Source organism: Gymnodraco acuticeps, unplaced genomic scaffold (assembly GCF_902827175.1).
Source record: "Gymnodraco acuticeps unplaced genomic scaffold, fGymAcu1.1, whole genome shotgun sequence".
Lineage (NCBI taxonomy): Eukaryota > Metazoa > Chordata > Actinopteri > Perciformes > Bathydraconidae > Gymnodraco > Gymnodraco acuticeps.
In genome coordinates this window covers 1,656,929-1,684,871 of record NW_022990647.1, presented here as the reverse complement: position 1 = coordinate 1,684,871, position 27,943 = coordinate 1,656,929, and the positions used below count along the sequence as shown (strand labels likewise).

The window sequence follows — 27,943 nt, the reverse complement described above, 5'->3', positions numbered from 1 at the left end:
TATCTGTCCATTATATCCATGAGGTATAACAGATTATGTTTGATGTGATTACTGATGGGAGAAGTATTTAGGTCCTTTACTAAAAATATCAAAACAACAATGGTAAAATCCTTCTTTATAGGCAAAAGTTCTGCCTTTAAAGTACAGACTTATCTCCTGAAAAATGTACATACAAGTACAGGTATTCATTCTGCAGTACAATTCCCCCTTTGACTGATTTACCAATTAATTAATTAATTACATTCATAGATTTATAATTTGGGAGAAGCAATGTTGATAGCAATTTTGTAGTTTCCCGAGTTGGAGTTGCTTTATATGCAGTAAGGTATTTAAAATAGTTTAAAATGTAAGGGTGCGTCAAAGAATCACAATATACATTTGAGAGATAGTGATGTGATAAATGGGAGTAAAGGAGAACAACCAAAACTAAGCTAAACTTTTTTTATGACTGTTAAAAATAATGTGTGGTGTCAATTCTTTATTATTTGTGCCTCGAAATATTTCTATAAATTATTGAGAGGTTAAGGGGAAGGACTCTCTGACAGCTAAGTTTGAATTTGTATTCATAATTACAAAAATGTAAAAGGAAAATGCACATTAGTTGAGCACTATCGTCTAATGTTGTTGTAAAAATGTGCTCTTCATGAGTTTATTCTGAGAATTCTAATCTGAAAATCGACCAGTAACTAGGTCTATCATACAAATGTATTAGAGTTAAATGCAAACAACATTCCCCTCTGCAATGTAGAGAAGTAGAAGTAGTAACTATCACAAAATAAAGTAACCTGCACTGGTGGTTATCTGCCGACAAAGGAGGCTGCAGTAGCAGACTCAGTCCTGCAGGGGTCCCTACTGAGGCCTATGATGTCATGTCATTTCCCAGTCTGCTGTTTTTCTCCGTGTGATGAATTCCTATAGTGTCTGTCTGACTCTGCAGTTACAATGAACGCGTGATGAAGGAGCAATTATGCTGCCCACGCAGCTAACAAAGATTTAAAAACACATTTGGAGCTGTAAGAGTGGAACTACATCTTCTAAATACCAAGAAAACAAACTGTGAAATGTCAAACTGATAACCTTAGTAGAAGTACATGCAGTGTATACAGATGATGCAAACTCACACTGTGTCTGTCAGCGTGATCGCCAATCACACGCACTTCCAGACGCCAGCCAGTTACCTAGCAACCCCTCTTCACTTCCATGGTGATGCTATTAAAAGTAACAACAAAGAAAAACGCAGAGAAAGGGGAAGCTGGGACTAAAAATGAAGTGGGGAGATGTTATAGAGAGAGCAAAAATAAAGATTAAGCAGGCCAGTTCACAGCTGACACACACACACACGTCTCTATCTGCATTGACAGCAGACTGACATGTTAATCATCTTCTTTGTCGTTCCCTTCATGATTTCCTCAACCGTTTTTCACCATGTGTCCAGCTTTCTTTCTCTTTGTTCCTGGGAGCATCACGTCATACTCTTTCTGAATACGAAAGGATTTAACAACTAAAAGACACTAAACAGACTGCCTGCCAAATGGTCCTCAGATCTGCAGGACTCTCTTTGTCTTAAAATACATATTTTAACCAGGAGTGAAGCTTTATACTAAAAGGATATGTGTATTAAATAAAAAATTAGATGCACCTGTATCCCTAATGGGTAGGCTACATTATGTTGTTGCAGCAGTACAAGGTTACAAATAAATTCAGGTAGGAGACATACACTAAAATGAGATCAAAATTAAAATGGTAAAGGTAAAGTGATAGTGGTTTGTAATTTACATGATACAAAATAAATGTGAGTCAAATAGTTTTTAAGGATAAAATAACTTGAGCCCATGTTGAAGAAAATGTTGACAAAGATACGTTTGTTAAAAATGAACAACAACAACAACAACAACAACAACAACAACAACAACAACAACAACAACAATAACACCATTCCTCTTTGTTTGAAACTTTATTCGTAATCTTCATTTACCAATCAATAGTGCATTCCCGGGCTAGCAGTTCCGTAAAACCAGTGATGGAGTTGATGTTTGGATGTTGAATGGAAAAAGGCCCAAAACGCGCTTCCCTTTCCCCCCCCCACGGCCACAGAAACAAAGATCTGTGGCTGTGAGGAGCCGCTCTGCGCTCTGACACAAGTTCCTCAAAGTTCTCTGCTGTGTTCGTCTTACTGCGCAGACACAGTAGAGTCGAGGTCAAAGGTCATCCAAACAGGAGGGTCAAAGGACGCTCATACTTCGAGCCGGTTCTGGATCCCCTGACGAAAATGGACGTCAACAGAAAGACCAACAAATACATAAACAGTCACAAAGCAGCTCTGTGGAGGAGCTTCAGTTAAATTATCTTTCTCTATATCTTGCTTTTATTTTCTGTTGATAAAGTATTTCAATAAAGTAAAGCTCTTCACAACCATAACACTTTACATTTTTGTTATTTTTTTTGTACATTTGTATCATATAATTCACAAAAACGACTCTGACATTTGACAAACATTTACATCAAATGACATCAAAGCAAAAATAACACAGCCAGTAGTTTGACTTTTGTTGTTGTTGTTGTTGTGCTTTTTGTTGTTTGTTTCAAAGCTACACCGATGCAGAGATCTCTATTTGCACAAGTTATGCTCACAATAACAACCTCGAAGTCACTCTACCATTAATCAAGAACCTGTGTAATGTGCAGCTAGTTGTCCCTAGGCGGTCGTAAAACACATTGAGCGAGAATGACTTGGCACAACTAGACAAAAACAAGATGGCGGACTAGTGCCATGGAGAGAGGACCATGGGAGGAGACCGATCCCCGAGGGGCCCGAGGGTGAGGAGACTCAGCCCAGGCAGCCATGGAGACCGAGCCTGTGGGCGCCATTACTCTCTGTTGTTTTGATTTATTTCCTCTGATACCAGAGCCTCAACCCCAGAGGTGAGAGATCAGATGTTTTTGACTCATTACACCTTATTTTCTTTCGCCTTTAATTTATGATGTTGTGTTGATTTGGTTTCCCTGATAAATCGGTAACATTGATTGCATTTCATTCAAATCAAACAGTGGGATAACTTGAAGGAGTAGTTCAACAGTTTGGTAAATATGTTTAATCACTTTACTTCAGACTTATTACAGATTACATAAACAATATACGACATGTTAATGAGAGAGCTTTAGAGGTGCTGGCAGGTGGATTTTGTAACTTTGGACCGAGCCAGACTAGATGTTACCACCTGTTTTTCAGTCTTTGTGCTAAGCTAACCTGCTGCAGCATCATTATTATAACATTTACCAATATGTCAAACTTTTCCTTTAAGAAAACGTTACACTAACATTAAGACTAGGAAAACACTATTAGCTATTTATATATATTGATAAAAATCGATGTCATATCATGTTCAGCATATGGCTTACACAATTCATTAGACAACCCTGGTCTTTCTGTTCGAGTCTCTTACTTTCAGTTGGGGGAAAACGTAATGCTGCTCCAAAAAATTAACATAACTTTCTTATTCTCACAGGACCGAATCTCAGCTGTGAATCAGCTGTCTAGTGTTGGTCTGACATCAGTCTCTATTGACAACATAGTGCCCTACATGTACATTATGCCATTACTTTGAGAGTCCAATTGTACTTTATTTGGACTCAGAGCAGTAATGGTTGTTATAATAGAAGATTAACACATGAAATTAGTGTATGAGATGGCAATCAAATATTTCAAGTATCAGGTTTCCATACTTTTAGCCAAATTATGTGTAATAATAAATCTCCCAGCTCTGATCCTCTAATGTTGTGTCTCTGCTGCAGCTGCTCTACTTCCCCCCCCCCCACTGAGCCCCTCTGTATCATGTCGGTCCCCTCAGCGCATGCCGCCATCTCTCCAGAGACCCATTGACACACTTCTGTCCCTATTTACCTCCTAGCAGGTCACTGAAAAATGGGTAAAGGAAATCTTTCTTTGATTTCATCTCCCACATCTTTTTTGGATACGCAGTGGAATAACGTCTTATCTGTCACCTTGGCAGATGCAGAATGTGACCCTGTTCATTAAAGTCCTCTTTCTTTCCTCACATTTATTTGATCTATATTCCACTGCTGTGATCACAGTCTGTCACCACCTTCTGTGTTCATAAGGGGCATAATGGATAACATTGAGGTATGAGAGAACAGTGTGGCAGCATGCCATGACAGAAAGCAATAGAGCAGATATAATCCCCATCCCATACATCTGAAGTAACTCTCTGGAGCCGCACGTACATGCAGGAGGTGGGCCCGCACAAGAGGAAACTGGGTTTCATGACATCAGAGAGAAGGCAAATCCAGGTCATGCTTTCATAAATCCTCAATCCAACCTTCTGCAGAACAGCGCAGGCAGATTTAAGCTTGTCGTAAATCTATCACAAAAGCAATATTTGCATTATCAATGATTTGGCTTTCCAAGTCACAAGAGAAGCAAATGATCTATGTATATTTTGACAGCTAGCCATAGATATCAACAACCATATCATCAGTAGTGTTTTTAGTGCTGTGTGTTAACTGTCCTTACAGCTCTGTGTTTTGGAAACATTTTCAAACACAGAAGCTTTGTCAACACACTAAAGAGGAAGAAATCTCAAACGGCACACTCTTGTTGAAGTGCACTAAAGATGAGTGCTCCTAGATGGTGGTCTTGCCTGTCGGGACAGATGTGTGTGTAATTGTTTTCCCTGCACTAACGCTGCCCAGAGTCTCCTCCGTGAGTTATCGATGTCTGGGAAGCTTCAGCATTAGTGATAAAAGGTTGGACCTCCGATTAGACATTTTGAAGTGTTTCTCACTGTGAAACTTTAAAGTGGATTTCCATCTAGCCAACAGCGGTCGCTGGAACTCTGATCCCATTGGCTATTTTCCGTTGTGACATCGTTAACAGGAGAACGAGGGTGGTGGGGGAGATGGGAGGGGGGGGGGGGCTTCGACAGTCCTAACAATGACCCACGACCAAGGAGGGGCTTTGGACACAAGACTCAAAACACACCAGTTTAGCGAAACGCTGAGACACAGATTCAATTCTACTGAGTTTGATGAACACCAAAAGCAAAATAAACATTTCAAACACTTGATTTAGCCCTTGAATTGAAAAAGAAAACGGTCCATAAAGTGAGATACATGGCATCCAGGAAAGCAAAGAGAGCCAGTAGAGCGATAGATTAAGCAGAGAGGCAGGCGTTTTCTCTACTTGATGAAAGATTTCCCGAGCTAGTCTGTCCCACAGTCTGCGTTAAGGGGCCCCTGGGAGCCCTGTTGGGGGAGGATGTACAATCAAATTGGGGTACGGTCTTGATATGTGTCACACACCCCTCACTATCCCCTGCTCATGTTCACACACACTCATGCTCTCCTCCCGGTGTGGTCGAGCTTCACAATCCCCATATTCTCCTCAAGAGTTTGAAATAAGACAAAGAGAGAGAAGTCAGAGAGAAAAAGAGAGCGGAAACAAAATGCATCTTATGTCTTTAAAACATTAACTAAATCACGCAAATGTCAATTATTAATATCTATGTTTTGAAGCTCATTTTTCGTATGAGTAAAATACAGCATTTTTTGTTTTGTTTTTATGTTTGATCGACTGTCTACAAACTGTCTACGGAGAGGAGCCACAGCACCTGAGGGAGAAAAAGGGGGAGAAGAAGAGGGGAGAGAAGGAGGTCGGGTTGCAGACAGAGCTTGATATGTCTCCCGTTTTTATCCATTGCTGGCGGGTATTTGGGTCCGTCTCTTCTCGCCTGTGGGCTGTGCTGCTGCCAGGAGTCGATCGAGGACAGAGGGAGGGTCGCTGCGGGGTCAAAGGTCGATGGGGTCAGGAGGTCGAAAGATCGAGGGTTAGCCCTGGGTCTCTTTGCAGCTCTCTCGCTCTCGCTGACTGCACTTGCTCATCTTCATCTCTGTGAGCTGGATGTACCGCAGCACGTTGGTGTCTGAGACGGGGAGAGGAAGTGTAATGGATGAGAGGCAGAACGTTGAAATAAAAGGGAGAGGCACATCATTGATTCAATCATTGTAATCTCATTAGTCAAAGGGCTGGAGTTACATTATGCTCCTTTAATGTCAGAGATTACAAGTTGTTTTAACAGAGCTACAATTTGGCCATGGTTGCCATGAAGTGTCATTTGTTTTTAACCACCAATCACCAACAGCACAACTGGGATAAACTACTACTCCCATGAATCTCCGCAGCTGCCATGCAGTCAAAACACACACACACATATCACATAAACACAGGTAAGACACAGATGCATAACACACGATTATACAAGGACTTGAAACCCTACATCACTGCATTCTGGATTCCCTGTAACTTAGAAAGGTAATATTAAGGACATGTAGACATGTATCTATCTACACCTGCATCCAGGGAGGAGGGTGGAGTGCTGCTGGTGGAGAGGATGATCTGGGTCATGTGTGATTATGAGTGTGAAGTATAGGGTAGGAATACCAATGAGCTTGCTTGCTAAATGAACTAACGTATTAGAGAGTTATCAACACACCATGAGTTAAAATGTTATACATATTTATACTCTAATGTAAAAGTTAACATGTCTTTATATTGGTTGATCTAAGAGGCCAAGCATGTTACATTTTAAACAAAGTTTGCATTATGCATGTTATAAAGCAATATGGCTGCTTATCATATTTCCTATATACAGTTCTTCCCAACATTAAGCTCATGAACTATACATCCACTCAACTATAATTCAATGTACCTACTTATCATCTTAGACTCGCAGCAATACTTATATTTGTATCCATGTCTCTTGTTATGTGAGTGTAACTGAATGCACAGGCTCACCTGAGGGTTCGCGGTTCTTGGCGTCACGCAGGTAGCGCAGGGCACACTCGTAGTCACCCAGGTGATAGAAGGCGATGCCGGCTCGGTACATGGCCTTGAAGTGATCCCTCTGGTGGCTCAGCACCTTCAGGCAGTACTCCTTCACCCGCTCGTAGTTCACCAGCTCTGATTGCAACAGACACGCTGCAGAAAAGAAAGAAAAGGGTGGGAACAAGTAAGTCATTTGCTTAAAAATGTATTGTAATAATCACTCATTTAAAACAGTTGCCTCGAGTCTCATTTAGGGAAGTTTAGTACGTCCCATGAGTGTAAAACAAAGATGGGATCATTTGCTGACATTTCATTCTGTGCCTTTTAATAGGGACACAGTGAAATGTAGCCTCCACAGTTCTTCCTCAGGATGGCAGTGAGCCGACTATAAATAAATTAACATTAAACGTCTCGCGAGACGACACAAAAAAAGTCGTGCAAGCAGTTAGACTCCCGGGCAGGACAATAATGACTCTACATGCGGCTGTTCAGCCTGACATGCAGAATACTAGAATAGGACATTATCATCTTAAGGACGAAATCTTGAGGATATTCAAGTCTTATTCTCCTGACTGAGCAGATGTGTTGTGAGCAGCAAGGACAGCAGGAGGGACGAGGAGCTGAAGGGCAGATGCAGAGATCAAGTGAGTGACAGTTACCGCAGAGGACCTTTGGGAGGAGATGTGAGCAGTGAAGTACAGATCAGAGGGCAGGAGATCTAAAACTGAAGCCACTGGCACTTTGCTATCTTAAAAACGAACAAAAAAGCAATGTAAAACACTCAGGAAAAACACTTGTGTTTCATGGCATGGATGTGTTGTTGCAGCAGCAACTCTCTTCAGCGCTGCTAAAATCAGCTTAGACCAGAATAACTTCATTAGCAAAGACACACACACACACACACACACACACCACACACACACACACACACACACACACACACACACACACACACACACACACCACACACACCACACACACACACACACACACACACACACACACACATACACACACACACACACACCCACACTGCTTTTAGTCCACTAAAGCTGTTAAATGCCTGCTGATGGCTCAGATATCACTTTCCCTCTGGTGATCACAAGCACTTGAGGTCTATCTTTCCATCCTACTTTCCATCCAGTGCCTTGATCTATTTGATGATACATCACAAATACATTTCCTTTTTCTCTCCTTGTACCCCCCCCTCCCCCCACAGCTCTGTGAATAACACGAGTCAGGATCTATTAGCCGGGAGGCAGGGTGAGTCAGGAGTGAGAGGTGGGGAGGCAAGGACGAAGGGCATGGGAAGAGGAAGATGAGGTTTATATGTGGGAGACTATAGGGCGAGAGGTGAGACCTGAGGGAGACTACAGGGTGAGGGGGGAGTGTGTTAAAAGCAGTTTGTGGTCCTCTACCTGTCATCTCCCCCTGAGCCTCAGAGACATATTGTCCAGGGTCGGCCCGACGACAGCTCAAGTGCAACACACTAAATAATTCACCATGGACATCAGGGGATGGACCAATTCCATAACAATCAATGTGTTTTGGTATTTACGTTAAAGTGACATGTCTATTTGATTCCTGCGGCATATCGTGTGTGTGTGTGTCTGTCTGTCTGTGTGTTGGGTCACTGCCTCAAGTCTCACAGCTGTGGACATGAACTCTGCTCAGTCATATGCAGTTAACATGGGGGGGGGGGGGGTGGGCTTTAGAGTAGCAATTATTCATAAATTGTCTTTACCCCTACCTCAGTCGCCATTTAAAAGATACTCTGCTTGATTATTATTTCTAATTATAATTACTCTAAATATTCTCAAGAGATCCCTGCTGGTTAACACAAAATAAAAATGGAAAGATGTAATGAAATCCATGAAGCATAACCTCACAGCTGACATTTTGACCTCTCATAGTAAGAAAACCCCAGGTACTGATGGGTAGCAAAACTAACATCAATGTGTCATAATGTATTTGTTCATTTATTTTGTATTAATAATCTCAATCTATAAAATAAAGAAATCTGTTGTAGTGTACTGCAGTGGATTAGAAGTGATAGTAGTATAACATAGAAATACTCCAGTACCTCAAAGTTATACCTTTAGTAAAACCTCCATTACACATATAATACACATATTCTCTCTAAAAATGAGATGTGTATTGAAATCTTTACTACTAGGTTTGGCTCTTGCAGTCTAATAAACTTTTTTATTTTGTTGTTTCCTCCTGTCAACCCTTGCAGTTTCTTGTATGAAAGTTGTTAAATACAGTATTTAAGTGAATTAATACCATCTTTATTAGAAGGAAGTACACACCCTGTCTGGTGAAAAGAAGAGTAAAGCCTAACAATCTTTTAATTCTCAGTTAAGCTCATGAGCAGAAAGGAGGAATCTGTTCCCCGTCTTCAGTGCTCATATACAGTAAGTCAGCTCAGACGCCCTCCTCTCCTGCACACCTCTCTACAGAGTCCACTCCTCTATTTGTTTTTACAACCGTGTGACTCCGACATGACTCCTCCCGTCCCTCCTCACACCCATCACCGCCCTGCAGTAGAGAGCGGCTTTCAGAGGATTCAGTTACACTCCATAATGGCCGACGCAGTTAGAGAGTTCACTGGCACTCACACACAGACAACAGACAGATAACACACACACACACACACACACACACACACACACACACACACACACACACACACACACACACACACACACACACACACACACACACACACACACACACACACACACAAAAGCAGTGTGCACTATGGCTGGCCGGCCACACCCTGCTGGCCCATTAGGCAGATGGATGGCATGCCAGAGGAAATGTAGAGTGTGGTGAGATGCATTAAGGGTGTGATGATGACAGGCCCAACGGTATGGAGGACGGAACATGACTTAAGTATAAATAAATAATTGTATGAAGAAATACAGGAATAAATAAATAAATACGTAAATAAATAAATAAATACAGGAATAAATAAATACAGGAATAAATAAATGACGAAATAAATACAGAAATAAATAAATGTTGAAATGAATACACAAATAAATAAATAAAAGAATAAATGCATAAATAAATGCATAAATAAATATAGAAATAAATACATCAATGTACAAATAAATAAATAAAAGTCGAAAATAAAACAGAACACACGTTATTATATATCTTTCATTTATTTCTACATTTACGCGACATACATTTATTTATTTATGTATTTATGTGTCCGTATACTAATGAGGTGGGCGGTCCTAACCTCAGTCTGAAGCAGGATTGGTTACAGGAGTGTGTGATCATTTCTGGCAGAGGGCTCTACTACTAACGCCTGGATAACCGCGCTGATTCGAATGCAGGAGCTTTACTGTTTAGCCCTTATCTTTATACATCCATGGTTTATCCACAGTTGTAAGGTTTATTTATGGATATTGATTTAAGAGCCATTGGAGATCATTTACGATCATTAGCGGACCATTTAGAGAACGGAGAACCAAAAGACTATGTCCAGTTTCGTGTGGAACGATGTATAGAGGACTTGGCTCAGCTCGACATGATGTGACTTGCCACAAATCTATTGCTTCTGCCTGGCTCCAACAATTGGCGAATCCTGCTTCAGACTGAGGTTAGGACCGCCCACCTCATTAGCATACGGACACATAAATACATAAATAAATAAATGTATGTCGCGTAAATGTAGAAATAAATGAAAGATATATAATAACGTGTGTTCTGTTTTATTTTCGACTTTTATTTATTTATTTGTACATTGATGTATTTATTTCCATATTTATTTATGCATTTATTTATGCATTTATTCTTTTATTTATTTATTTGTGTATTCATTTCAACATTTATTTATTTCTGTATTTATTTCGTCATTTATTTATTCCTGTATTTATTTATTCCTGTATTTATTTATTTATTTACGTATTTATTTATTTATTCCTGTATTTCTTCATACATTTATTTATTTATACTTAAGTCATGTTCCGTCCTCCATACAACGGAGCAGGCAGGGACACAGAAAGACAGAGGCCCCATAAAGACAGCAGAATGACATCACCGGAGCCAAGGTGTCTCAGTCAATGAGAGACAGAGCCATGTGAGTCTGAGGGCTTTCTGTTTGTGTCCAGTTTTTTATTTTAAATGTTTAACGGCAGTGCTTCCAAATATTGGAGGTCAGGACTACCTCAAAGGGTTTCAATATAAATCAGAAAGGATGTTAGATGATTACGTCACAAGGCTTAACAAAAAAAAGTATGTATTGCAGATCTCCACAAGGTGTGTCTCCCTCTTCTCATCCATGACAAACAAAAGTTAAATCTCACCCATCCCTAAGATTCTACAGTTAAGATGGAGTTTAAAATAAGAATAACAGGGATTTATTGATCTCATTTCATGCCTTACATTAGCAGATATTAATATATCACTGATATAAAATGAGACCAACAGTTTCAATAGATTTCAGTTTTTGAGCCACAAAAAAAGGCCAAACTGTGTTTTGCGATATACTAGATAAGGCTTGTTTATAGGCGTTAAACGAAAATGCCTGTTTCTTTATGAGTCAGGATGAGAGCTTGGGAATCGGTGGAATACCAATAGGTCCTGGAACATACACTAAAAAATGAGCAAAACAAATATTTCTCAAAATTCTCTTTCTCCAGCTTCTTAAATGTGAGAATATTTCCATCGTATGTGCTGGCAAACTGAATATCTTTACGTTTTGAATGGGTTGTTTGAAAAAGTAATTAGAAAATGCCACCTTGGGATGTGGAAAATAATTATGTTCTGTCTGTTAAGTGAACAATAATTAGTGATAGACCTCATCAAGAGCCAAAGAAAACACCCCTAACCAGGAGATACGGCCCATCACATCCATACAAATCAAATGTTAAGATCCTGAAACCATGACCTTAAACTTTGACGTCTAAATGAACGGAAGGCAATCCCTCTTCATCAACAGTATAGCAGATATGCTTGCTAGTTGTTGCTTTGATTAAAAATGCAGCATTCAACAACTTTTTACGAGTACATACATGTGAGACAAGAAACGAAGAATAATGAGGTGTGACCGCAGACAGGAAAACAGTGGTGCAGACAAGATGGATTTGGCTTAATGAGGAACTTGATGTGAAGACAGGGAGAGAAAAATGAGCTGCGACACTGGCTTTGTGTGCGCACAATTTAGTGTCAGCGTCATGACGATCACTTTCTGAGGAACCTGTCTCACAGCCAGATTTGGGGAGGTACAAATAGATGAAACACAGGAAATTGGAAATCAATGAAACTATGAAACCGAGAACAAAGCCAACAGGTGCAGAACAGCATTCAAGTGTGAGTTTGTGAATGTGCTTTTCTGTTGTGTTCGGTTCAATGAGAGGTGAGTGGGAGTGGTTCACACATGCTCAGGAACCCCGGTGTTCGCCTCAGGCATCATGTCGGAAAAAACTGAGCCTACATAGAGACGTTTTTAGACGATGTTCCAAAGCCTGCGAGGTATAAAAGAGAGAGAAAGAGAGGCGGGAAGCCAAAATAAGACAAGAGAGACAGAGATAGGACAGAGATAGAGACAGCACAGACAAATCTAAATCAGAATCAGAAGATCTTTACGGTCATTATACCCGTGGACAAGGAAATATTGCACAGCCGAGGGACATAAGAGAACTTCTGAGGTACAGAGGATAAGAGAAGTGAAGGAAGCAAGGCACAAAATGTGACAGTTAATAATTATAATCGTCACAGATGGTGTTGTTGTAGTTGGATTTGGTGCACACCAGAAATCCCTGAATGTTTTAAAGATTAAATGACTGGACAAAACTCAACTGCCCAAAATGCATTGCGGTTCTTCAGATTGTCCAATGACAGACTGTGCGGTGGACGAATTAAAAGAGTAACCATTGGATTAAGCCTGAGACACAAAATGTCTAATACATGGTTTCTATCGCAAACTAAAGCGTTAGCCAAACTGCAATATTTCTTTCATTAGACGACCCTTGACACTTTAATAACCCATCTTTGATCAAATTAGACAATACTTTGAAGTATTTAACTCCTACAGGAATATCCATATATCTCATATGGACTTTTTATTTCTTGACTTGACAATATAGTAATAAACATCCTAACACAGTTATAAAATATCGTGAAAGAAGTATTCAGATATTTGCAAGCCCTTTTGTATTCATAAAGATGCTGAGAGACATTAAAGGGAACAGTTCAGATGAAAAGTGGGAGCTCAAATATAAAAGTGGAAAACACTAAAAGTTTATTAGGTTTAATATGCCTTGAAATACGCTGGAAAATATTCAATTGAAATGAAGAGGTAATGTCGTGATGTAATTAAAGATCAGTGATCCTGTGTAAAATGACCCTTCCTCCTTCTCTTGCTCGACATCCCCTCCCCTTCCCTCTGGACCTGTGTTCCCCTCCTCTTCATCACACCAGGCGCAACACCACGACTCGGCTAATTAAAGCCACTCGAGGCCCCGCTGATTAGTCTGCTGTCGATCACCTTGTAATTAGTTCTGCACGAAGGTAATGGCAGACGGAGAGACCTCTCACTCTCACTCTCACACACAAGCCTCATCCTTCGCTCCTCCATTGGTTCCCGCAGTGTCACTGTGCACCACTGTCCTCACCTTACACCATCTCCTTTACAAATGCCCTGCAAAATATCTATTTACAGACTAATTGACTGTGCAAAGTGATCATCATGAAATCCTCTCACACTTTCAATCGCTGAGCAGAATCCGATCCAACATGCTGAGGTCACATGTCTCCTCTCGGACAGTCTCTGTCTCTATGAATAGCTCCACCCAAAGCCTTTTGTGAACGTCTATCTCTGAGAGGGACAGGCTAGCTCTCAGCTCGCTTTATGAAAAGGGCTCGTCAGCACTGGGATGACACAGCATTTCCTCCACCTTCAACATGATCCTCATTTGATTTCAGAGCTGTTGTAAGGATTGTTTTTCATCATCTAATGCTGTTAAAAGGAAGTTCACATAATACAGCAGCTAAGTGTTTGTATTATATTTTATATCACTCAAATGTGCCATAAGGAATATAAAATAGGTCATTTCCCAAAGCGGAAATTCACATGATGGATGCTGAGATTTATCATTTCGCAGAGAGGAAATCTTGTCATCAAATACCATTTGACTTAAAACAAGTGGTGCAGATGATCTCTCTGATTATGTGACACTGGAGCGGAAGACTAACGCAGCTCCATATGGTGACAAAAAACCCTCGTAATTACACTCCTATTGCTCTTGTTTGACTGTGTGCGTCTCACAGGCCTCCACAGGCTCCTCTGGAGGAGTGGGGGAGTGCCGGGACCAGCATTCAAAATGAGTCAGAGCTACGATTAATGAGCATGAGTAATATGAGGATTACAGACTGAAAATGTTTTGCGTGAGTGGGGTAAACTTAATGGTAAATGTGAATGGATAATGAGGGATCCTGAGTCGAGGCTAATCCTGTTGCTGTGGTCCTGTGTCCTGTGTCCTGGATCCTCTATCCTGAGCACTGGATCTGAGTCCTGGACTTCGAGTCGTGGCTGAACCTGTCTCTGCGGTCCTGCCTGACTCTCATCATACTACTTCCCTGATGGCTCCCACAGGATTGCTGACATCCTCGTGGATTCATCTTCTTATTATAGACACATGCATTTCCAAACATTTGGTCTACCTACGCTGTAAAATGTATTATCTCTTCAATTTACACACGCCATCTATTGCACGTCTGTCCGTCCTGGGAGAGGGATCCCTCCTCTGTTGCTCTCCCTGAGGTTTCTCCCATTTTCCCCTTTAAACTGTGGGTTTTCTCTGGAAGTTTTTCCTTGTACGATGTGAGGGTCTAAGGACTATTGTCATACTGATATTCTGTACAAACTGTGAAGTCCACTGAGACAAATGTAACATTTGTGATATTGGGCTTGATTGATTGAATACTCCATCATAACTAACATAACATGTTCTTTGCTGAAACACCTTAAAGAACTCCATGGCCTTGGGTTGAGGAATTATTCAACATTTTGGGAAATGTGCTTATTCACCAAGAGTTAGATTAGACAATAATCACTCATACGTATGTTAGTTCAATAAAAGGTTACAGCTACCGGTTAAAGCATATGCATTCATGTTGTTAATATCAGACCATTGTCATCAAATCCAACACTAAAACCATGGCTGGTCTAATTCGAAAGGAGCAACACACAGTCATATATTTGTAGTTTCATTTATCAACAAGTCATTCCAAATATGTAACACAGAGGTGGCTCTTTCAGGCTCTAGGCTTTGTCTGGACCCCCCACCTGTCATGTTGATCCCCTAATGACACTGACACCGTTGTCATGCTTGTAAACTGCTGGTACATCAAACAAATGGGCAGGGATTACCCACAGTGCAACACTAATCCTGGGTGGGAAGTGAAGTAAAGTGGGCAGATTATTCTGATAGATCTCACAGGCAGTAGCAATTTAAGTGGGGATGCTACCCCCTCTCTGAATCTCCTATAGAACAGAGCAGGCTGGTCTCACTACTGACGTGTGGGTGCCTTTATACCAATGTGCATGGCACCCTTTAGCATCTGTAGGAACCTCAAAGAATCCAATGTAAACCCATCTGTTTTTTTACCAAGCGCTGCAGCAAATGGGTCAGACAAGCAAAGGACTTTCATTCCCATGCAATGATGCTCCTATGTCACAGGGTGCAATGTAATGTAACGCTACGTCACTGAGTCACAAGCCTTTACTTCTTTAGCTAATTTACAACATATATATATAGATATTGTATTTCGAAACCAAGCTGGGGATTTGTTGCATTAACCTCACTCCAAGGTTATGATACTCAACGCATCGTCACGTGTTACAACGTAGGCAACACGCGACCGTTCTGTGTCAAGATACCACGCAAAGGGCTTATCTAAATTGGCGGCCGTTAGTTTTATACGATAGTCTTACTGACTTATTGCTCCTTTATCTGACTGTAAATCACACAGTATGTTGAGTGTTTCCATGACTGGGAGATGAAACCATATTTCAGTTTCACCTTTACCGCACATCGTTATCCTCAAACCCAAACTTAGGCTCCTCCACCTTCTACCGTACTTCATCAAACACCCTCCGACATTGTTCTGCGCTCCTGAAATAGTCGCTGACTCAGGATTAACGGGCATCTACTTAAATATTTATACAAGTGAGGAAGCTGTCTTCTCTATGACTCCACCAAAGATGAAACCATTTATTGCTCTGCATCGCACATCTCCATTTCCGAGCAGTTTCTTCTGGTCTGTGCTGTAACCCTACAGAGCTCGTGGGGGGCGTTCAGGTTCATTGAGGCCTCAAAAGGAAATGAAGAGCAGTTTATGTAGCCATGATTTTTTAATTAACTCATTAAAACCGGTACATTTATTTTATTTCCTTAAATGTCCAAGGACCAAAGAAGGATCTGGTACTGTCTTTAGTACTTTAACTCTCATAAGTAAAACCAGGCATTCAAACAGTAGATAAGTGCAGTTAATAAAGAATAAGCAAGACTTTTATTGAGGTTACACTTGTAGTTGAACTCAGAGCAGAGACATCATTCTGTTAGCTGGGCCATTATCTGATATTCTGTGGACATTAAGCAGAGTCTGGTCTTGCTCAGCAGACCTTTGGCTACTGTCAAACAGCGACCCACTCTGCACACACACTCTAATAATGTACAGTCAGATTAAGGCCTTCCTTGCTAAGATTGACACACTTTATTTTTGTCAGGTTTGTTCAGATAATCTATGTACAGTAGTTAGCGACTATACACAAAGAAACAATTTAGCTGCTGAGAGGGCTAATGAAGGGAGGTCTGTCCGACATGGTTTATGGATCCATACAAAGAAGCCGTACTGCAAGGTTGAGTAAAAATCCATTTATTGTAAGTTACGTTGCGTACGATGTTGCAATATCATGCGATGCGTTGCAATATAAATCAATGCAAAGCAATATATTTGCAGAACAGAAATAAAGGCTCCTTGAACTGTTCCTCTATTTGTAACAAACAAAACAAATGATCAGCAGGTTCCGGGAATTCCGGGAAAATTCCGGGAATTTTCAAAGATGGAAACTTTCCATGGGAATTTATGGGAATAAACTGGGAATTTTCTAAATTGAAGGTTGGCTCTTCATAGGGAACTTAAATATAGTTGGGGAAAGTATATTTTAGCATAATCTTGACTAAAACAAACAGATGCCATTCAAGTACACTTGAATATCCATGCCATAGCACACTGCTTACTGCATGGCTATTGAGACCACACAAAGGTTCGCAACAGGCTCACAAATGTGAGAGTGGAAAAACTGGTTGGCATTCGGGGAAACCTAAGGCTCTTTGAGCCGGACACAGAGCCATCCTCAACAAGGCTGGACAGTGACACCGAAGAGGAAGACTCAGAGTGTGATGTTGATGAGGCCCAGGAAGAGCCCGTTGACTGAAAGGGTTTTGCAAAAATGCAGAGGATTGCTTGAAGGAAGATTTGCATGTTTAATGGGACTTTTTGGAGGGAGAAGGGCTCTTTTCATTTAATATTTTTGAATGGGACCTTGTGGGGATTTTTGGATGGGGGGTGCATTTTTGTTCATTTTGTAATGAGTGGGGTGGGGGGGATGAGTAACATTTAACTCAACATTCCTGTTTTCGTTCTTCAATGAAACAAATAATTATTCAATAAAATAATTAAAACTTGTTCTGTTCTACTTAACAACAAATGTGTTGAAATGTCATGTTTTTTGTTTTTTGTTTAATTTTGCATCGAATATTTCCAAAATTCCCCAGCTGAACTTCCCATGTTCCGCCCCTTTGCAACCCTAGGTGCACCTGATATAAACACACCTCCACACAGCACACACACTATTACATACAGTGACACAGTGATGATAACCCAACTCATTTGATGCCCCTACAACAGTAGCTGTGAGAAACATGCTCTCTGCATTATGCTGGCTTTAAAATAGATGAGGGAGTCTTTAGAAAGGCCAACAGAGAGAGCTGCCAAATGGTTTGGCTTTCAATCGCATCGAGTCAGCCTTAATCTGGGAGGTAGTTCAAGCTTTTTCAGTAACTGGAGTAACGACTAAAGCATGGGCTTCCGTAATTACCAAAAAAGATACAGCCACGTGTTGGCAGCCTGTTCTCTTCCAATATGGATCAGTGCCTACTCCAACATTTGCACTTCGAGCAGACACGGAGCAACATAAAGATTCATTCGCAGTGATATTTGTGTCCACCTGATGAGTCTAAGCCCTAAATCTCTTTCATTCTAATCCTGAAGGAATCACCTGGAACTTTAGCGGCTAAATGCTTCACTTTGTTTGACAGCTATTTAACAACTGTGTCTGTCAGAAAGGTACAATGACATTGTTTGAGATGTTTGTGCAGAAACAGTTGCCTGCTGAGGTCGTCAGGTTGCTAATGAGTGTGGTAGGAGTCAACTCAAACAATATGTGAATTTGTATCTGCTTGTTTCTTTTTTTTTTTACATATCACCCAAAAAGTTTTGGCTAAAGTAGGAAAGTTCATGTCTCCATAAAATCAAATGTGTGTGATTTAAACAACACTGAAGAGACAAAATGGCAGACGGACACAGATCTGTGAGAAGCGACGAGGAGACGTTTCTCAAATAAATACATAAACCAAAATAGTTTCACCTAATTAAAAAAGATATCCGCACTAGCTGTTTATATGTGCACAACTCCAAATATGTCAATAATAACAGTGACGGGAAACATGCTTTTATTGCATTTTATATTAAAATGTTCTGTATCATTCAGATAGTAACCGACAGATGCTTTAAAGCTCCTCATATCTGCAGTCTTGAGAGATAAGCAGTCACATCTATTATTAGTATAGTTATTGCTTATAGCAGCTTTAGCTTCACATTGATCTCCATATTTGTTTTTTTTATTTGACAGCACTGGTGTGGAAGTGCTGGTTACTTGCTCCACTGAGGATCACCGTCAGCGAGGGATAAGCAAGATGAGCACAACCTTTACATTTCACTGCCGTCACAAACAGCATGTAACAAGGACGAGTTTTCAATGTCAACCCCCGTAGAGCATGTTTGGGAAGTAGGCAGAGCTCAGATAGAGACCAACATGGGCTTTTTATCAGCATGGAGCTCTGCGGGTAATCATAAACAGCCAATTGGTTTACTCCGCACTGTCCGCCGGAGCACAGGGTGTTGGGTGTTAGATATGCTTAAAATTCTCATTACTGAAGGCTTACAGAGAATGAATATTCTCTCTCTCTCTCTCTCTCTCTCTCTCTCTCTCTCTCTCTCTCTCTCTCTCTCTCTCTCTCTCTCTCTCTCTCTCTCTCTCTCTCTCTCTCTCTCTCTCTCTCTCTCTCTCTCTCTCTCTCTCTCTCTCTCTCTCTCAGAGCAGGGCATCAGTTTCCTCTCAGCTGATGCCATGACTTTCAACTGCGCACTACAAAAAAAAGCTTTGACAGACACTTTCAATTTATTCATTTATTCACGCAACTGTCAGTCCACATCAGAACATGATTACAGTCCGAAAATCGAAATCACACGCATACATATTAAACTCAAAACACATCCCAGTCAAATTGGCACAACTAATGCACTTTAATGAGAGGTGGCAGCAGAAAGTGATAAATGGCATTTTGTAAATCTTCATGTTGTATTTTGTTGTGTTAAGCACTGTAGTGGAACCAGACCCCCACAGATCACTCTATGGAGGAAAATAAGTATCATTCAACTATAACTACTAATAAGCATCATAACAATATTTTCTTGTTGCCTTCGCCTCTTCTTCTTAACTCTCCCTCCTCCTGAGTTCTTGCCTGTTTCCTCTCTTTCCTTCCTGACAGATGACTGGGTCTTATTTACTCTTGTGACAGGAGTCATCAGGGCCTGCCAGGGCTCTGATATATATCAGCTTGGCCTGAATTGGATTTCTCAGCATCCTCCTCACAATAGAATAATAAATAAAAATGCAGCTCTAAAAACTCTCCCAAGAGGTCATAGAGGCGAGCATTTTCCCCCTCTCTTTCACTACTTGTCGCTCTCCTATAAAATCATAACCCCCTCAGCGGTCATATAATCCCATCATATTTAAGAGTTCTGTCCAGTACACTCGCTCCCTCCCCCATTTCAGCCTCTTCATCTTTTCTACTGACTCACCCCTGCTCCCCTGCTCCCATGCTCCAAATCCTTTTTCTCTCAGCTGAGATGAGTTTTTTTAGAGATGGCACAGGCAGAGTACAGTGTGAGTGTTACAGTAGAGGGAGTGCCAGTCGTACTCCTGACAGCAAAGCTACACCATCTGCAGCCCTGGCACATGGAGGCTCTGGCCACCTCTCCAATGGCAGACGTACATGCACAGAGGGAAGAAAAAACACCAACCAAACCTCACCCCCTTCTCACCCTCGCATGACGTTTATTCCCCTCAGCTTTACTCACCATCCTCCTACAAGCACAGTGCGTTTCATCTCACACAGCCTTGCTTTCCCCTCATCTCTGCCCCTCTATCTCACGTTTATCCTCCCCATCATTTCTTTTCGTCTTCCTTCATCTCAGTCCATCTCATCTCGTCCCCTGGTGCCGGAGCTGGCAGGAGATGAAAGGGAGGAGCTTTGCGTTGTGTTCTGCGAGCTCGACTGTTCACGAGCAGTGGGTTAGAGTGGACTGGTGAAATCAACCCGTCTGTGCAGTTACACACAGTTACACACAGCGGATGTTATTTTAATACAACCCCCCCCCCTGCAGCAGGACTGTGCTTAGAGCCTGTGATGTGGTGCGTTTTCAATTGAGAAAGTGCAGCGAAAGCACTGCGGCTGTGTGTGTCTTTGATTGATGACGAACGCTGTGTTTTAGTTCTGGTCCAGCAAGGAACAGATGTTGATGCCCATAAACAGACTCATTAAATCTGTAATGTTAGGCCTGTAATTGCATGTCATGGTTCGGAGGTTCACTGGTGGCCCAGAGGCTCTGAACACAGGACACATGATGGGAAACACATTTACAGCCGGTATGTACATGTGATCTGTATCTGAATATGTGCCCTGAATAATGATCCATGTGTCTTTGCATTACTCATGGTATTAAAATAGTTTGCCCTTATGTCGATTGTGAAAACTGTGATTGGATTTCAATAAACAAAGCATTTAGGTGTCATAAAAGGGGCATCCAAGCTGCAGGCAAGTTAGCATTAATGCTATTCTCTGTAGCAGTTGCCCGGCTTCTTTATGCTGTAGCTAGGCATCCATTACACTTTGGATTTGTGTCTGAACACGCTATAACGATGTACACATTGCATTTATGCCTGACTGAGATTCGATAAAATGCTAGCCTGACGCAAACATATTCTATATTACTTACTATTTGTGTTTTTACAACACTGAAAATGGCATGCCCCCCCCCCCCCCCCCCCCCCCCTGACATTCAGCTGTATTTACTCTAGGCCAAAGTATAGGATACTTTAGGATCAGAAGCTCGCATGCAGCGCATCCTGTTACACTGCCGGCACAGCCCTGCTCAGCTTTATAAAATGTAGCCGCCATAAAACTGGCGGCTACATTTCCCTGATTAAAATGATTGTGTTCATAACCATTAGAACCTGCTCACTTGGTCGGAAACAAGAAATGATAACTTCACGTGGAGTTTACTTTAGATAAAGCAGCATGAGCTCCAGGTTGTAAACTCCAACTGCACAGTGGGTCTCCACAAACACTGATGGGAAGAGTTTTCATATTAAATGGTATTCATAACCCCTCGGCAAATGTTAGGTATAGCGGTTTCTCTGGGTAAATACAAGCAACGTTTTGTTAGTGGGTGAAAATGGCTGGATCATCATTATGGCGAGCAGCGTGGCTGGGAGCTGCCATAGTTGAACAAAAGGTAGCTGGTGTTACAAATCAAACAATTTCACTCATCCCCCCCCCTGCTGCGTCTCTTCTGAGGCTGAGACTTATGACTCATCCGCAGATCGGGCCAGTCAGGAGGAACAAAGGGAGTCAGAGAGAGATCAGAGCGAGCAGGAGTTAATGAAAACTCTCACGACTCGATCACACCATCCAGCTTGTCGGTTTATTCTGTGTACACTTTCTAATCTAAAGGGATATAAACTTATTACAGCCTCTAAACTGATATTACGTCTGTCTGCTGCTGTTTAAGTAAAGAGACAAGCTGTGAAAGTGATTCTTCATGATCTATCTCAGTCAAAAAAGAGCAAACGAACTGCAGTTGACTCTTATTTCTGCGTGTGCCTCCCAGTGTGTTTGCAGTGGGTGGATGGATGGCTCAGAGTCTGCCTCTGGCCAACATGTTGCACCACTGTGATCTGCGACAGACACAGTAGGAGGTGATGGTGTAACCCATTGAGATGCAGCCCTACAGGGACACACAGACTCGATATGTCTCCTTAACAAGGCCAGCAAATAGGACATTCGTCACCCGTCCTCTTTCTGTTTTGACAGAATCGGCTAAGACTTATTCATCTGTTTTTCTTCTCTACATTCAATCCACTATAAAGTGTTACAAACTCACATTATCTCTCTACCTTTTCTATCAAAATCCACTCATTCATTCCTCTGCTATTTGCTATTTCTAAAAACATCTTAAGGCTCTCTTTGATTTCCTCTAAGATTGCTTTATATAGACTGTTCCCACCTGAGCTAGTGGGTGAATCATTCAGTAGATGAATTACAGTTAGTCTAAGGAGACACTTTTAATTGCTTGTTTTGTCCGTTCATTCAGTTCAGGGAAAGAAGTACATCTCCACAATAAGATGCTACCACCAAGAACATTTTTATTTTTTGGATCAAACGATTTCTTATGTGGTCATGAACGTTCTTTTATCTTATGGACATGAAATCTAATAGATGTTGATTACATGTATTTATATGTAAAGCACTATAAAGTTTGCACACAATTGCAAACTCATGTAATGTACAAGTAGCACAACAAAAGAAAAAAGCTTGCCCTTATCACAACAATGTCAAGAAGATAAGAACGCACGCACGCACGCACGCACGCACGCACGCACGCACGCACGCACGCACGCACGCACGCACGCACGCACGCACGCACGCACGCACGCACGCACGCACGCACGCACGCACGCACGCACGCACGCACGCACGCACGCACGCACGCACGCACGCACGCACGCACGCAACACACACACACACAACACACACACACACACACACAACACACACACACACACACACACACCACACACACACACACACACACACACACACACACACACACACACACACACACACACACACACACACACACACACACACACACACACACACACACACACACACCTACCTTAAACAAATCAGCAATGGGTAGGGAAATAATGGCAGGACAAGCAGCGCCTTTAGCAATTCCTGTCACTCTTATCATAAACACACATCAATTAACACACTGAAGCATGAAAACACACACTCTCTCCACGTCCACGTACCAAGCTGCTGTCCCTCGGGGTAGTTCATGATGAGACACACACACACACACGCACACACACACACACACACACACACACACACGTGTTATTGGTGCTGCTGCTTGTTGTTCTCCTTTTATCTGTTAGAACCAAAGACAGTCGACCAATCAGAGAGCAGCTCCTCACTCATAACCACGGCGACCACAGCCTGAACTCTGGGTAACCAGGTGGAGCCGCATAACAACACCTGCAGCAGGATTACAGTAATGAGTCACTGCTTAATTTGAGACAGAGCCGGAGTTACTGAAATGATTGTTATTCTGTTCCTAAAAACACATGAACCTTCATCAAAGAACTGCCTTTGTTTTACTCATAAAGGGGCATCATAGATGCTGAGACTTACCATGAACATGAGATGTATAACATCCCCCTGAGGAAAGTCATATTGGAAATGTAATTGCGCAAATATATTCCGAGTTGGGTGGGAGAACATTATCTGGAAGTAAAAACATTATAAAATATTCACCACATCTATCCCAGCGAGTCAAATGTTTAGTTTAACCGTTTCTAAAGAAGAATTCAACATGTTCTCAAGTTATACGTGGGCTTTCAAGATAAGAAGAATGAGTATTTTAATTCTCGAGCTGAATTAGATGAACCTACCATAAATCATTCCGACATGGGCGCTGTGAACCAAGACATCTTAAATTATGAGAGTTATGGAAAGATGACGATCGTATTGATTCGGCCTCATGCGGAGTATTCCAATTTCAGATGAATTATTCTTTAAAAAGGGAGGCTCAGCTGTTTTATGTCTCACTTATTGGCAAGAAATGTCCTTTTAAGACCAAAAACAACAAACAATCCTCATAGCCAGTAGCTAAATACTTGATCCTATTCCTCTGCACCACAGAACTTCCTTGCTGTTCACAAAACATTGGAACGCATCAATGAGCCATGCAGTTACAGTTTGGGACATGTGGAGGCACTCCCACCATCCTGCTGCTGTAAATACGCACCAGAGCACCAAATGTGCATTCATCCACAGCTTAGAATCTTCCCCAATAAGCGCACTATTTTCTCTTTTATGTAATGTTTGAGTCCCCGGCTCTTTTGGGAAATGACCTTGCCTGTTTGAAAAACTGAAATGAATGGTTTGTGAGCAGGTTTCAGCAAATATCTCAATCCTCAGTAGAAACCATTTGGCTGTAGTGTGAGACAGATAGAGGAGGGGAAGTGGGAAAGTACTGATGAACAAACAGAAAAGGACAGAAAAGATAGAGTTTAGGGTTAATGATGTGGCACACTGTGGAGCCGACATCTTCAGTCATTTAAACGGCCATGTTTATCAGCGGGAATGTGAAATCAAATATTCTATTAACCTATCACATAACATCTTAAATCAGAATAAACACTATTATTGTAGTAAACAGCCACGGTGACAAGGCAGGGTTGAAGTGAGGTCTCTTGTGTGTGAGTGTGTGTGAGAGAGTGTGTAATACACACACTGCTGTTTGAAGCAGTGAGGGGAGGGGATGAGATTAGTACAACAACAGGGAAAAGGCCCGGCGATGGTTGCCATGGCAAATATGGTTCCCTGTCGCGTGCTAGCAGTCTCTTCCTCCTCCTCTCTGTGCCTCCGCGCTCCACTATTCCTCTCTTGTATCGCTCTAAATTACAATGATTAAGGGGATTTATTGGCTTTACGTTTTAAGAACAAAGCATAGAAATACAATTTGTCCAAATAATTGGACAGGGTCTGCATAACAATGTGATCATTACCACATTAGGATTGATTTTTATATACATAGCAACCGATTTCCTTGTAAACTACCACCATGCCTTTGAATTGCTTTTCCTGCCTCTAAATCTCCGCTTTCCTTCCTTATTTTACCGTCCCTCTCATTCCCTCCCCCACTCTCTTCTTCACGCTACAGTTGGCCGCCCTGCAGGCTCCTGACAGGGCCCTGAACGCTGCGCAGAACAAGGCGACCTTCAATGCATCACGACAGTTTGACAGGGCAGCACCTGGACACAAGCTACCAGACATCACACTTGCCTGCGTCATGACCCAAAATAATATTCATATGTCTTTTAAGTATTGTGATATAAACTCCACCATCATGTAGCTCCTGGATGTCCACATCCATCTGGATATGCTGCACTTTGCATACGGAGCACATATATTGACGCAGGTTTTTACCAATTTGGAGAAAATACATCGGAATCGGAAACCAAGTTCATATCTTTGATGAAAGATGGAAACAATTGGTAAATTATAGAAAATACAACATTTATCATGACCAGGTGATGAGATCGGAACATTAAGGTATGAGTATTATTCATAGGTATTATTGTTGTATCCATTATGTGTAAGCTATGTCTTGTAAATTAATATCATTTTGTTTTTATTTCCTGATTTGTCGATTGTTATGTTATGTTATGTATCTACGTGTTTATTTTGCTATGTATGCTTTGTAATCAAAATAATTTCTTAAAATGCACATAAATAACAAATAATTACCAATTTCACAGCAAAGCTACAGGCAATATATTCATATGTACACGTTTTTATATGTTACAGTAACTATTGTGAGTGCTTCTCCGAGTGAAAGCTGACACACATGAATAGCTTACTACAAAACCATAAGGCCTGTCTTCCCATATACTTCCCATACCAAGCAATCTACAAAATGCTGTAAACAAACAGTTATTGCAACACACACCTCCACAGACAGTATGCCTACACTACAGCATTTCTGCAGACCATAGCTTTCATGATCTGCTAACTGTTAGCATGACATCAATTAAGGAGCATTTAACCAACATAGCATGACTGCACACACAAAACAACATTGGGCTACAATATCACTCAATATCACTCAATATCAATCACAACAGCCAACGGAATATTGACCAACCTGGTGCTTTCATCAGCCAGGTGTTTGACAAACAAAAGCTATAAGACACACCCTCCTTTGCATGTTTTTCTCCCGACATTACACATTCAAAATAAAAGCCCCAGAGCCTTCACACTGATGTACTGCTGTGCTTGTGATGAATCAAGGAAATCATAGACACTGAAAAAGAACATTAATTGCAACTCTAGTTTTATGATGAATGTTTTTGTAGCACCTATAACAGCTGCATTTTCAGTGAGCAGTGATGAGTTAATCTTTTGTGCTCCTCAGTTAACCCTGTAGTAGACACAGCCTTACATCACCCTGTGGATGGGTGAGGGGATTTCTTCTCACCTCAGAGACTCTTGTGAAATGTCAATGTTACATCACAACAGCTGGTGAACTTACCAATACATAATGAAAACATACATACATGTATTATAACATAAAGCGTGTTGGCCCTGTGGGTTTATTTGGGCTTTTAAAAAACTCGTTTTACTACAATTAAAATATTACATTTTGATGAGGTGGCCTATTGTGTAAAAGGCATGAATGTGCTGTATAAAGAAATAGCACACACATCATTTAAAGGGCTGTTTAAGAGCCTGAAATGTGTTCATTTGTGTGATACTCTAAATAATGCACTTATCTGGTCAGATATTATACACAAATTAAATCTGTTTTATCACGCCAGGACACAGTATGATTTATTGTTGAATTCATTGTTATTTCACCTGCGTCTGCACAAATCCTGCAGAAATAACCTGGCCGTGTGGCCCCAGTGAACCGGAACGAACAAAGGTGTCAGAGGCTATAGAGGTCTGGATGTTTTTGTGGGAAGTGTACCGGTGCTGCTCACCTGTCAGGTTGTCGTAGCACTCGATCTCGGTAGTCTGCACGGCTCTCCGCTGATCCTCGGTCAGCTTGCCGGCGGCTTGGTTCAGCAGGTTGACCTCGGAGCCCGTGGTCCCGTCCACCAAATGCACCCCTTTGAGCTGCAGCAGCGCCCGGTGGTACTTGCCGATCGCTTCCCGGAATTTCTTCTCCTTGTAGCAGCGGTGACCCTCTGCCTTGAAGTCGACGGCTTTCTGGATCTTCGCCTCCATGTCCATTTCAGCGGCTCGACACCCGTCTGCTCCGGCAGCCGCGGCCAGGCTCCGGCCACCGGTTTCCGGGTAGCTTTTAAGGCTTTTTATCTGGTGCTGCTTGGCTTCCATCTCTCTCAGTGAGAGTGCCGGGAGCGGGCCATGGTGCTCGGACACTAAGGTGTGTTTTATTGGGGAAGACCCGAGCAGCGTGCTGTGCATAAAGGATGCAGGACGGAGAGGCAGAGACGCGGCTGAGCAGGAGAGAATTCGTGCCTCAAAAACAGCGTCAAATACCGCGGTGTCAGTGTGTGTTTAAAGAATTTAAGCTAAAGTAAATGTCGAAAAATATTTAAGCTTATATTTCGTTGAATGAGGCTGAAACAGCTGGCAGAAACAAACTCAATGTTCCCATCCGTCGCTACCTGATTCCTCGTTTTGGTCGTCTCGCGGAGGGATGCTCGAGTGAATATCTGTAGCACGCGCAGCTTCAGCACCACAAACAGCGCACGCACGACAACCCCAACCGCACAGCATTGTGGGAGAAAAAAAGAAAAGTCGTGAGGCGTTGCTGGTTGCTGCAGTACAGATTTTATGGTGAAAACCGAAGACAGAAATGTGCTGTTATGAAAGATTATTTGTCAAAACAACAATGCACTTTGGTAAACATGGT

The 27,943-nt window shown here is 41.7% G+C and overlaps 1 protein-coding gene across 1 annotated transcript; it reads right to left on the bottom strand.

The window, feature by feature from the left end:
- Positions 1-1,935: 1,935 nt before the first annotated feature.
- ttc9b (tetratricopeptide repeat domain 9B) lies at positions 1,936-27,820 on the bottom strand. Its single transcript, XM_034229346.1, has 3 exons — positions 27,045-27,820; positions 6,812-6,994; positions 1,936-5,939 (listed from the first exon to the last, which is right to left on the bottom strand). The coding sequence occupies exons 1-3, from the start codon at positions 27,490-27,492 to the stop codon at positions 5,845-5,847; spliced, it is 726 nt and encodes a 241-aa protein (XP_034085237.1). The 5' UTR covers positions 27,493-27,820; the 3' UTR covers positions 1,936-5,844.
- Positions 27,821-27,943: the final 123 nt, after the last annotated feature.

Coding starts and splice junctions, on each gene's coding strand:
- ttc9b (XM_034229346.1), bottom strand. CDS start 27,492: ATGCACAGCACGCTGCTCGGGTCTTCCCCAATAAAACACACCTTAGTG. Junction 6,995..27,044: donor GTGCTACGACAACCTGACAG/GTGAGCAGCACC, acceptor TCTTTTCTGCAG/CGTGTCTGTTGCAATCAGAG. Junction 5,940..6,811: donor CAAGAACCGCGAACCCTCAG/GTGAGCCTGTGC, acceptor TCCCCGTCTCAG/ACACCAACGTGCTGCGGTAC.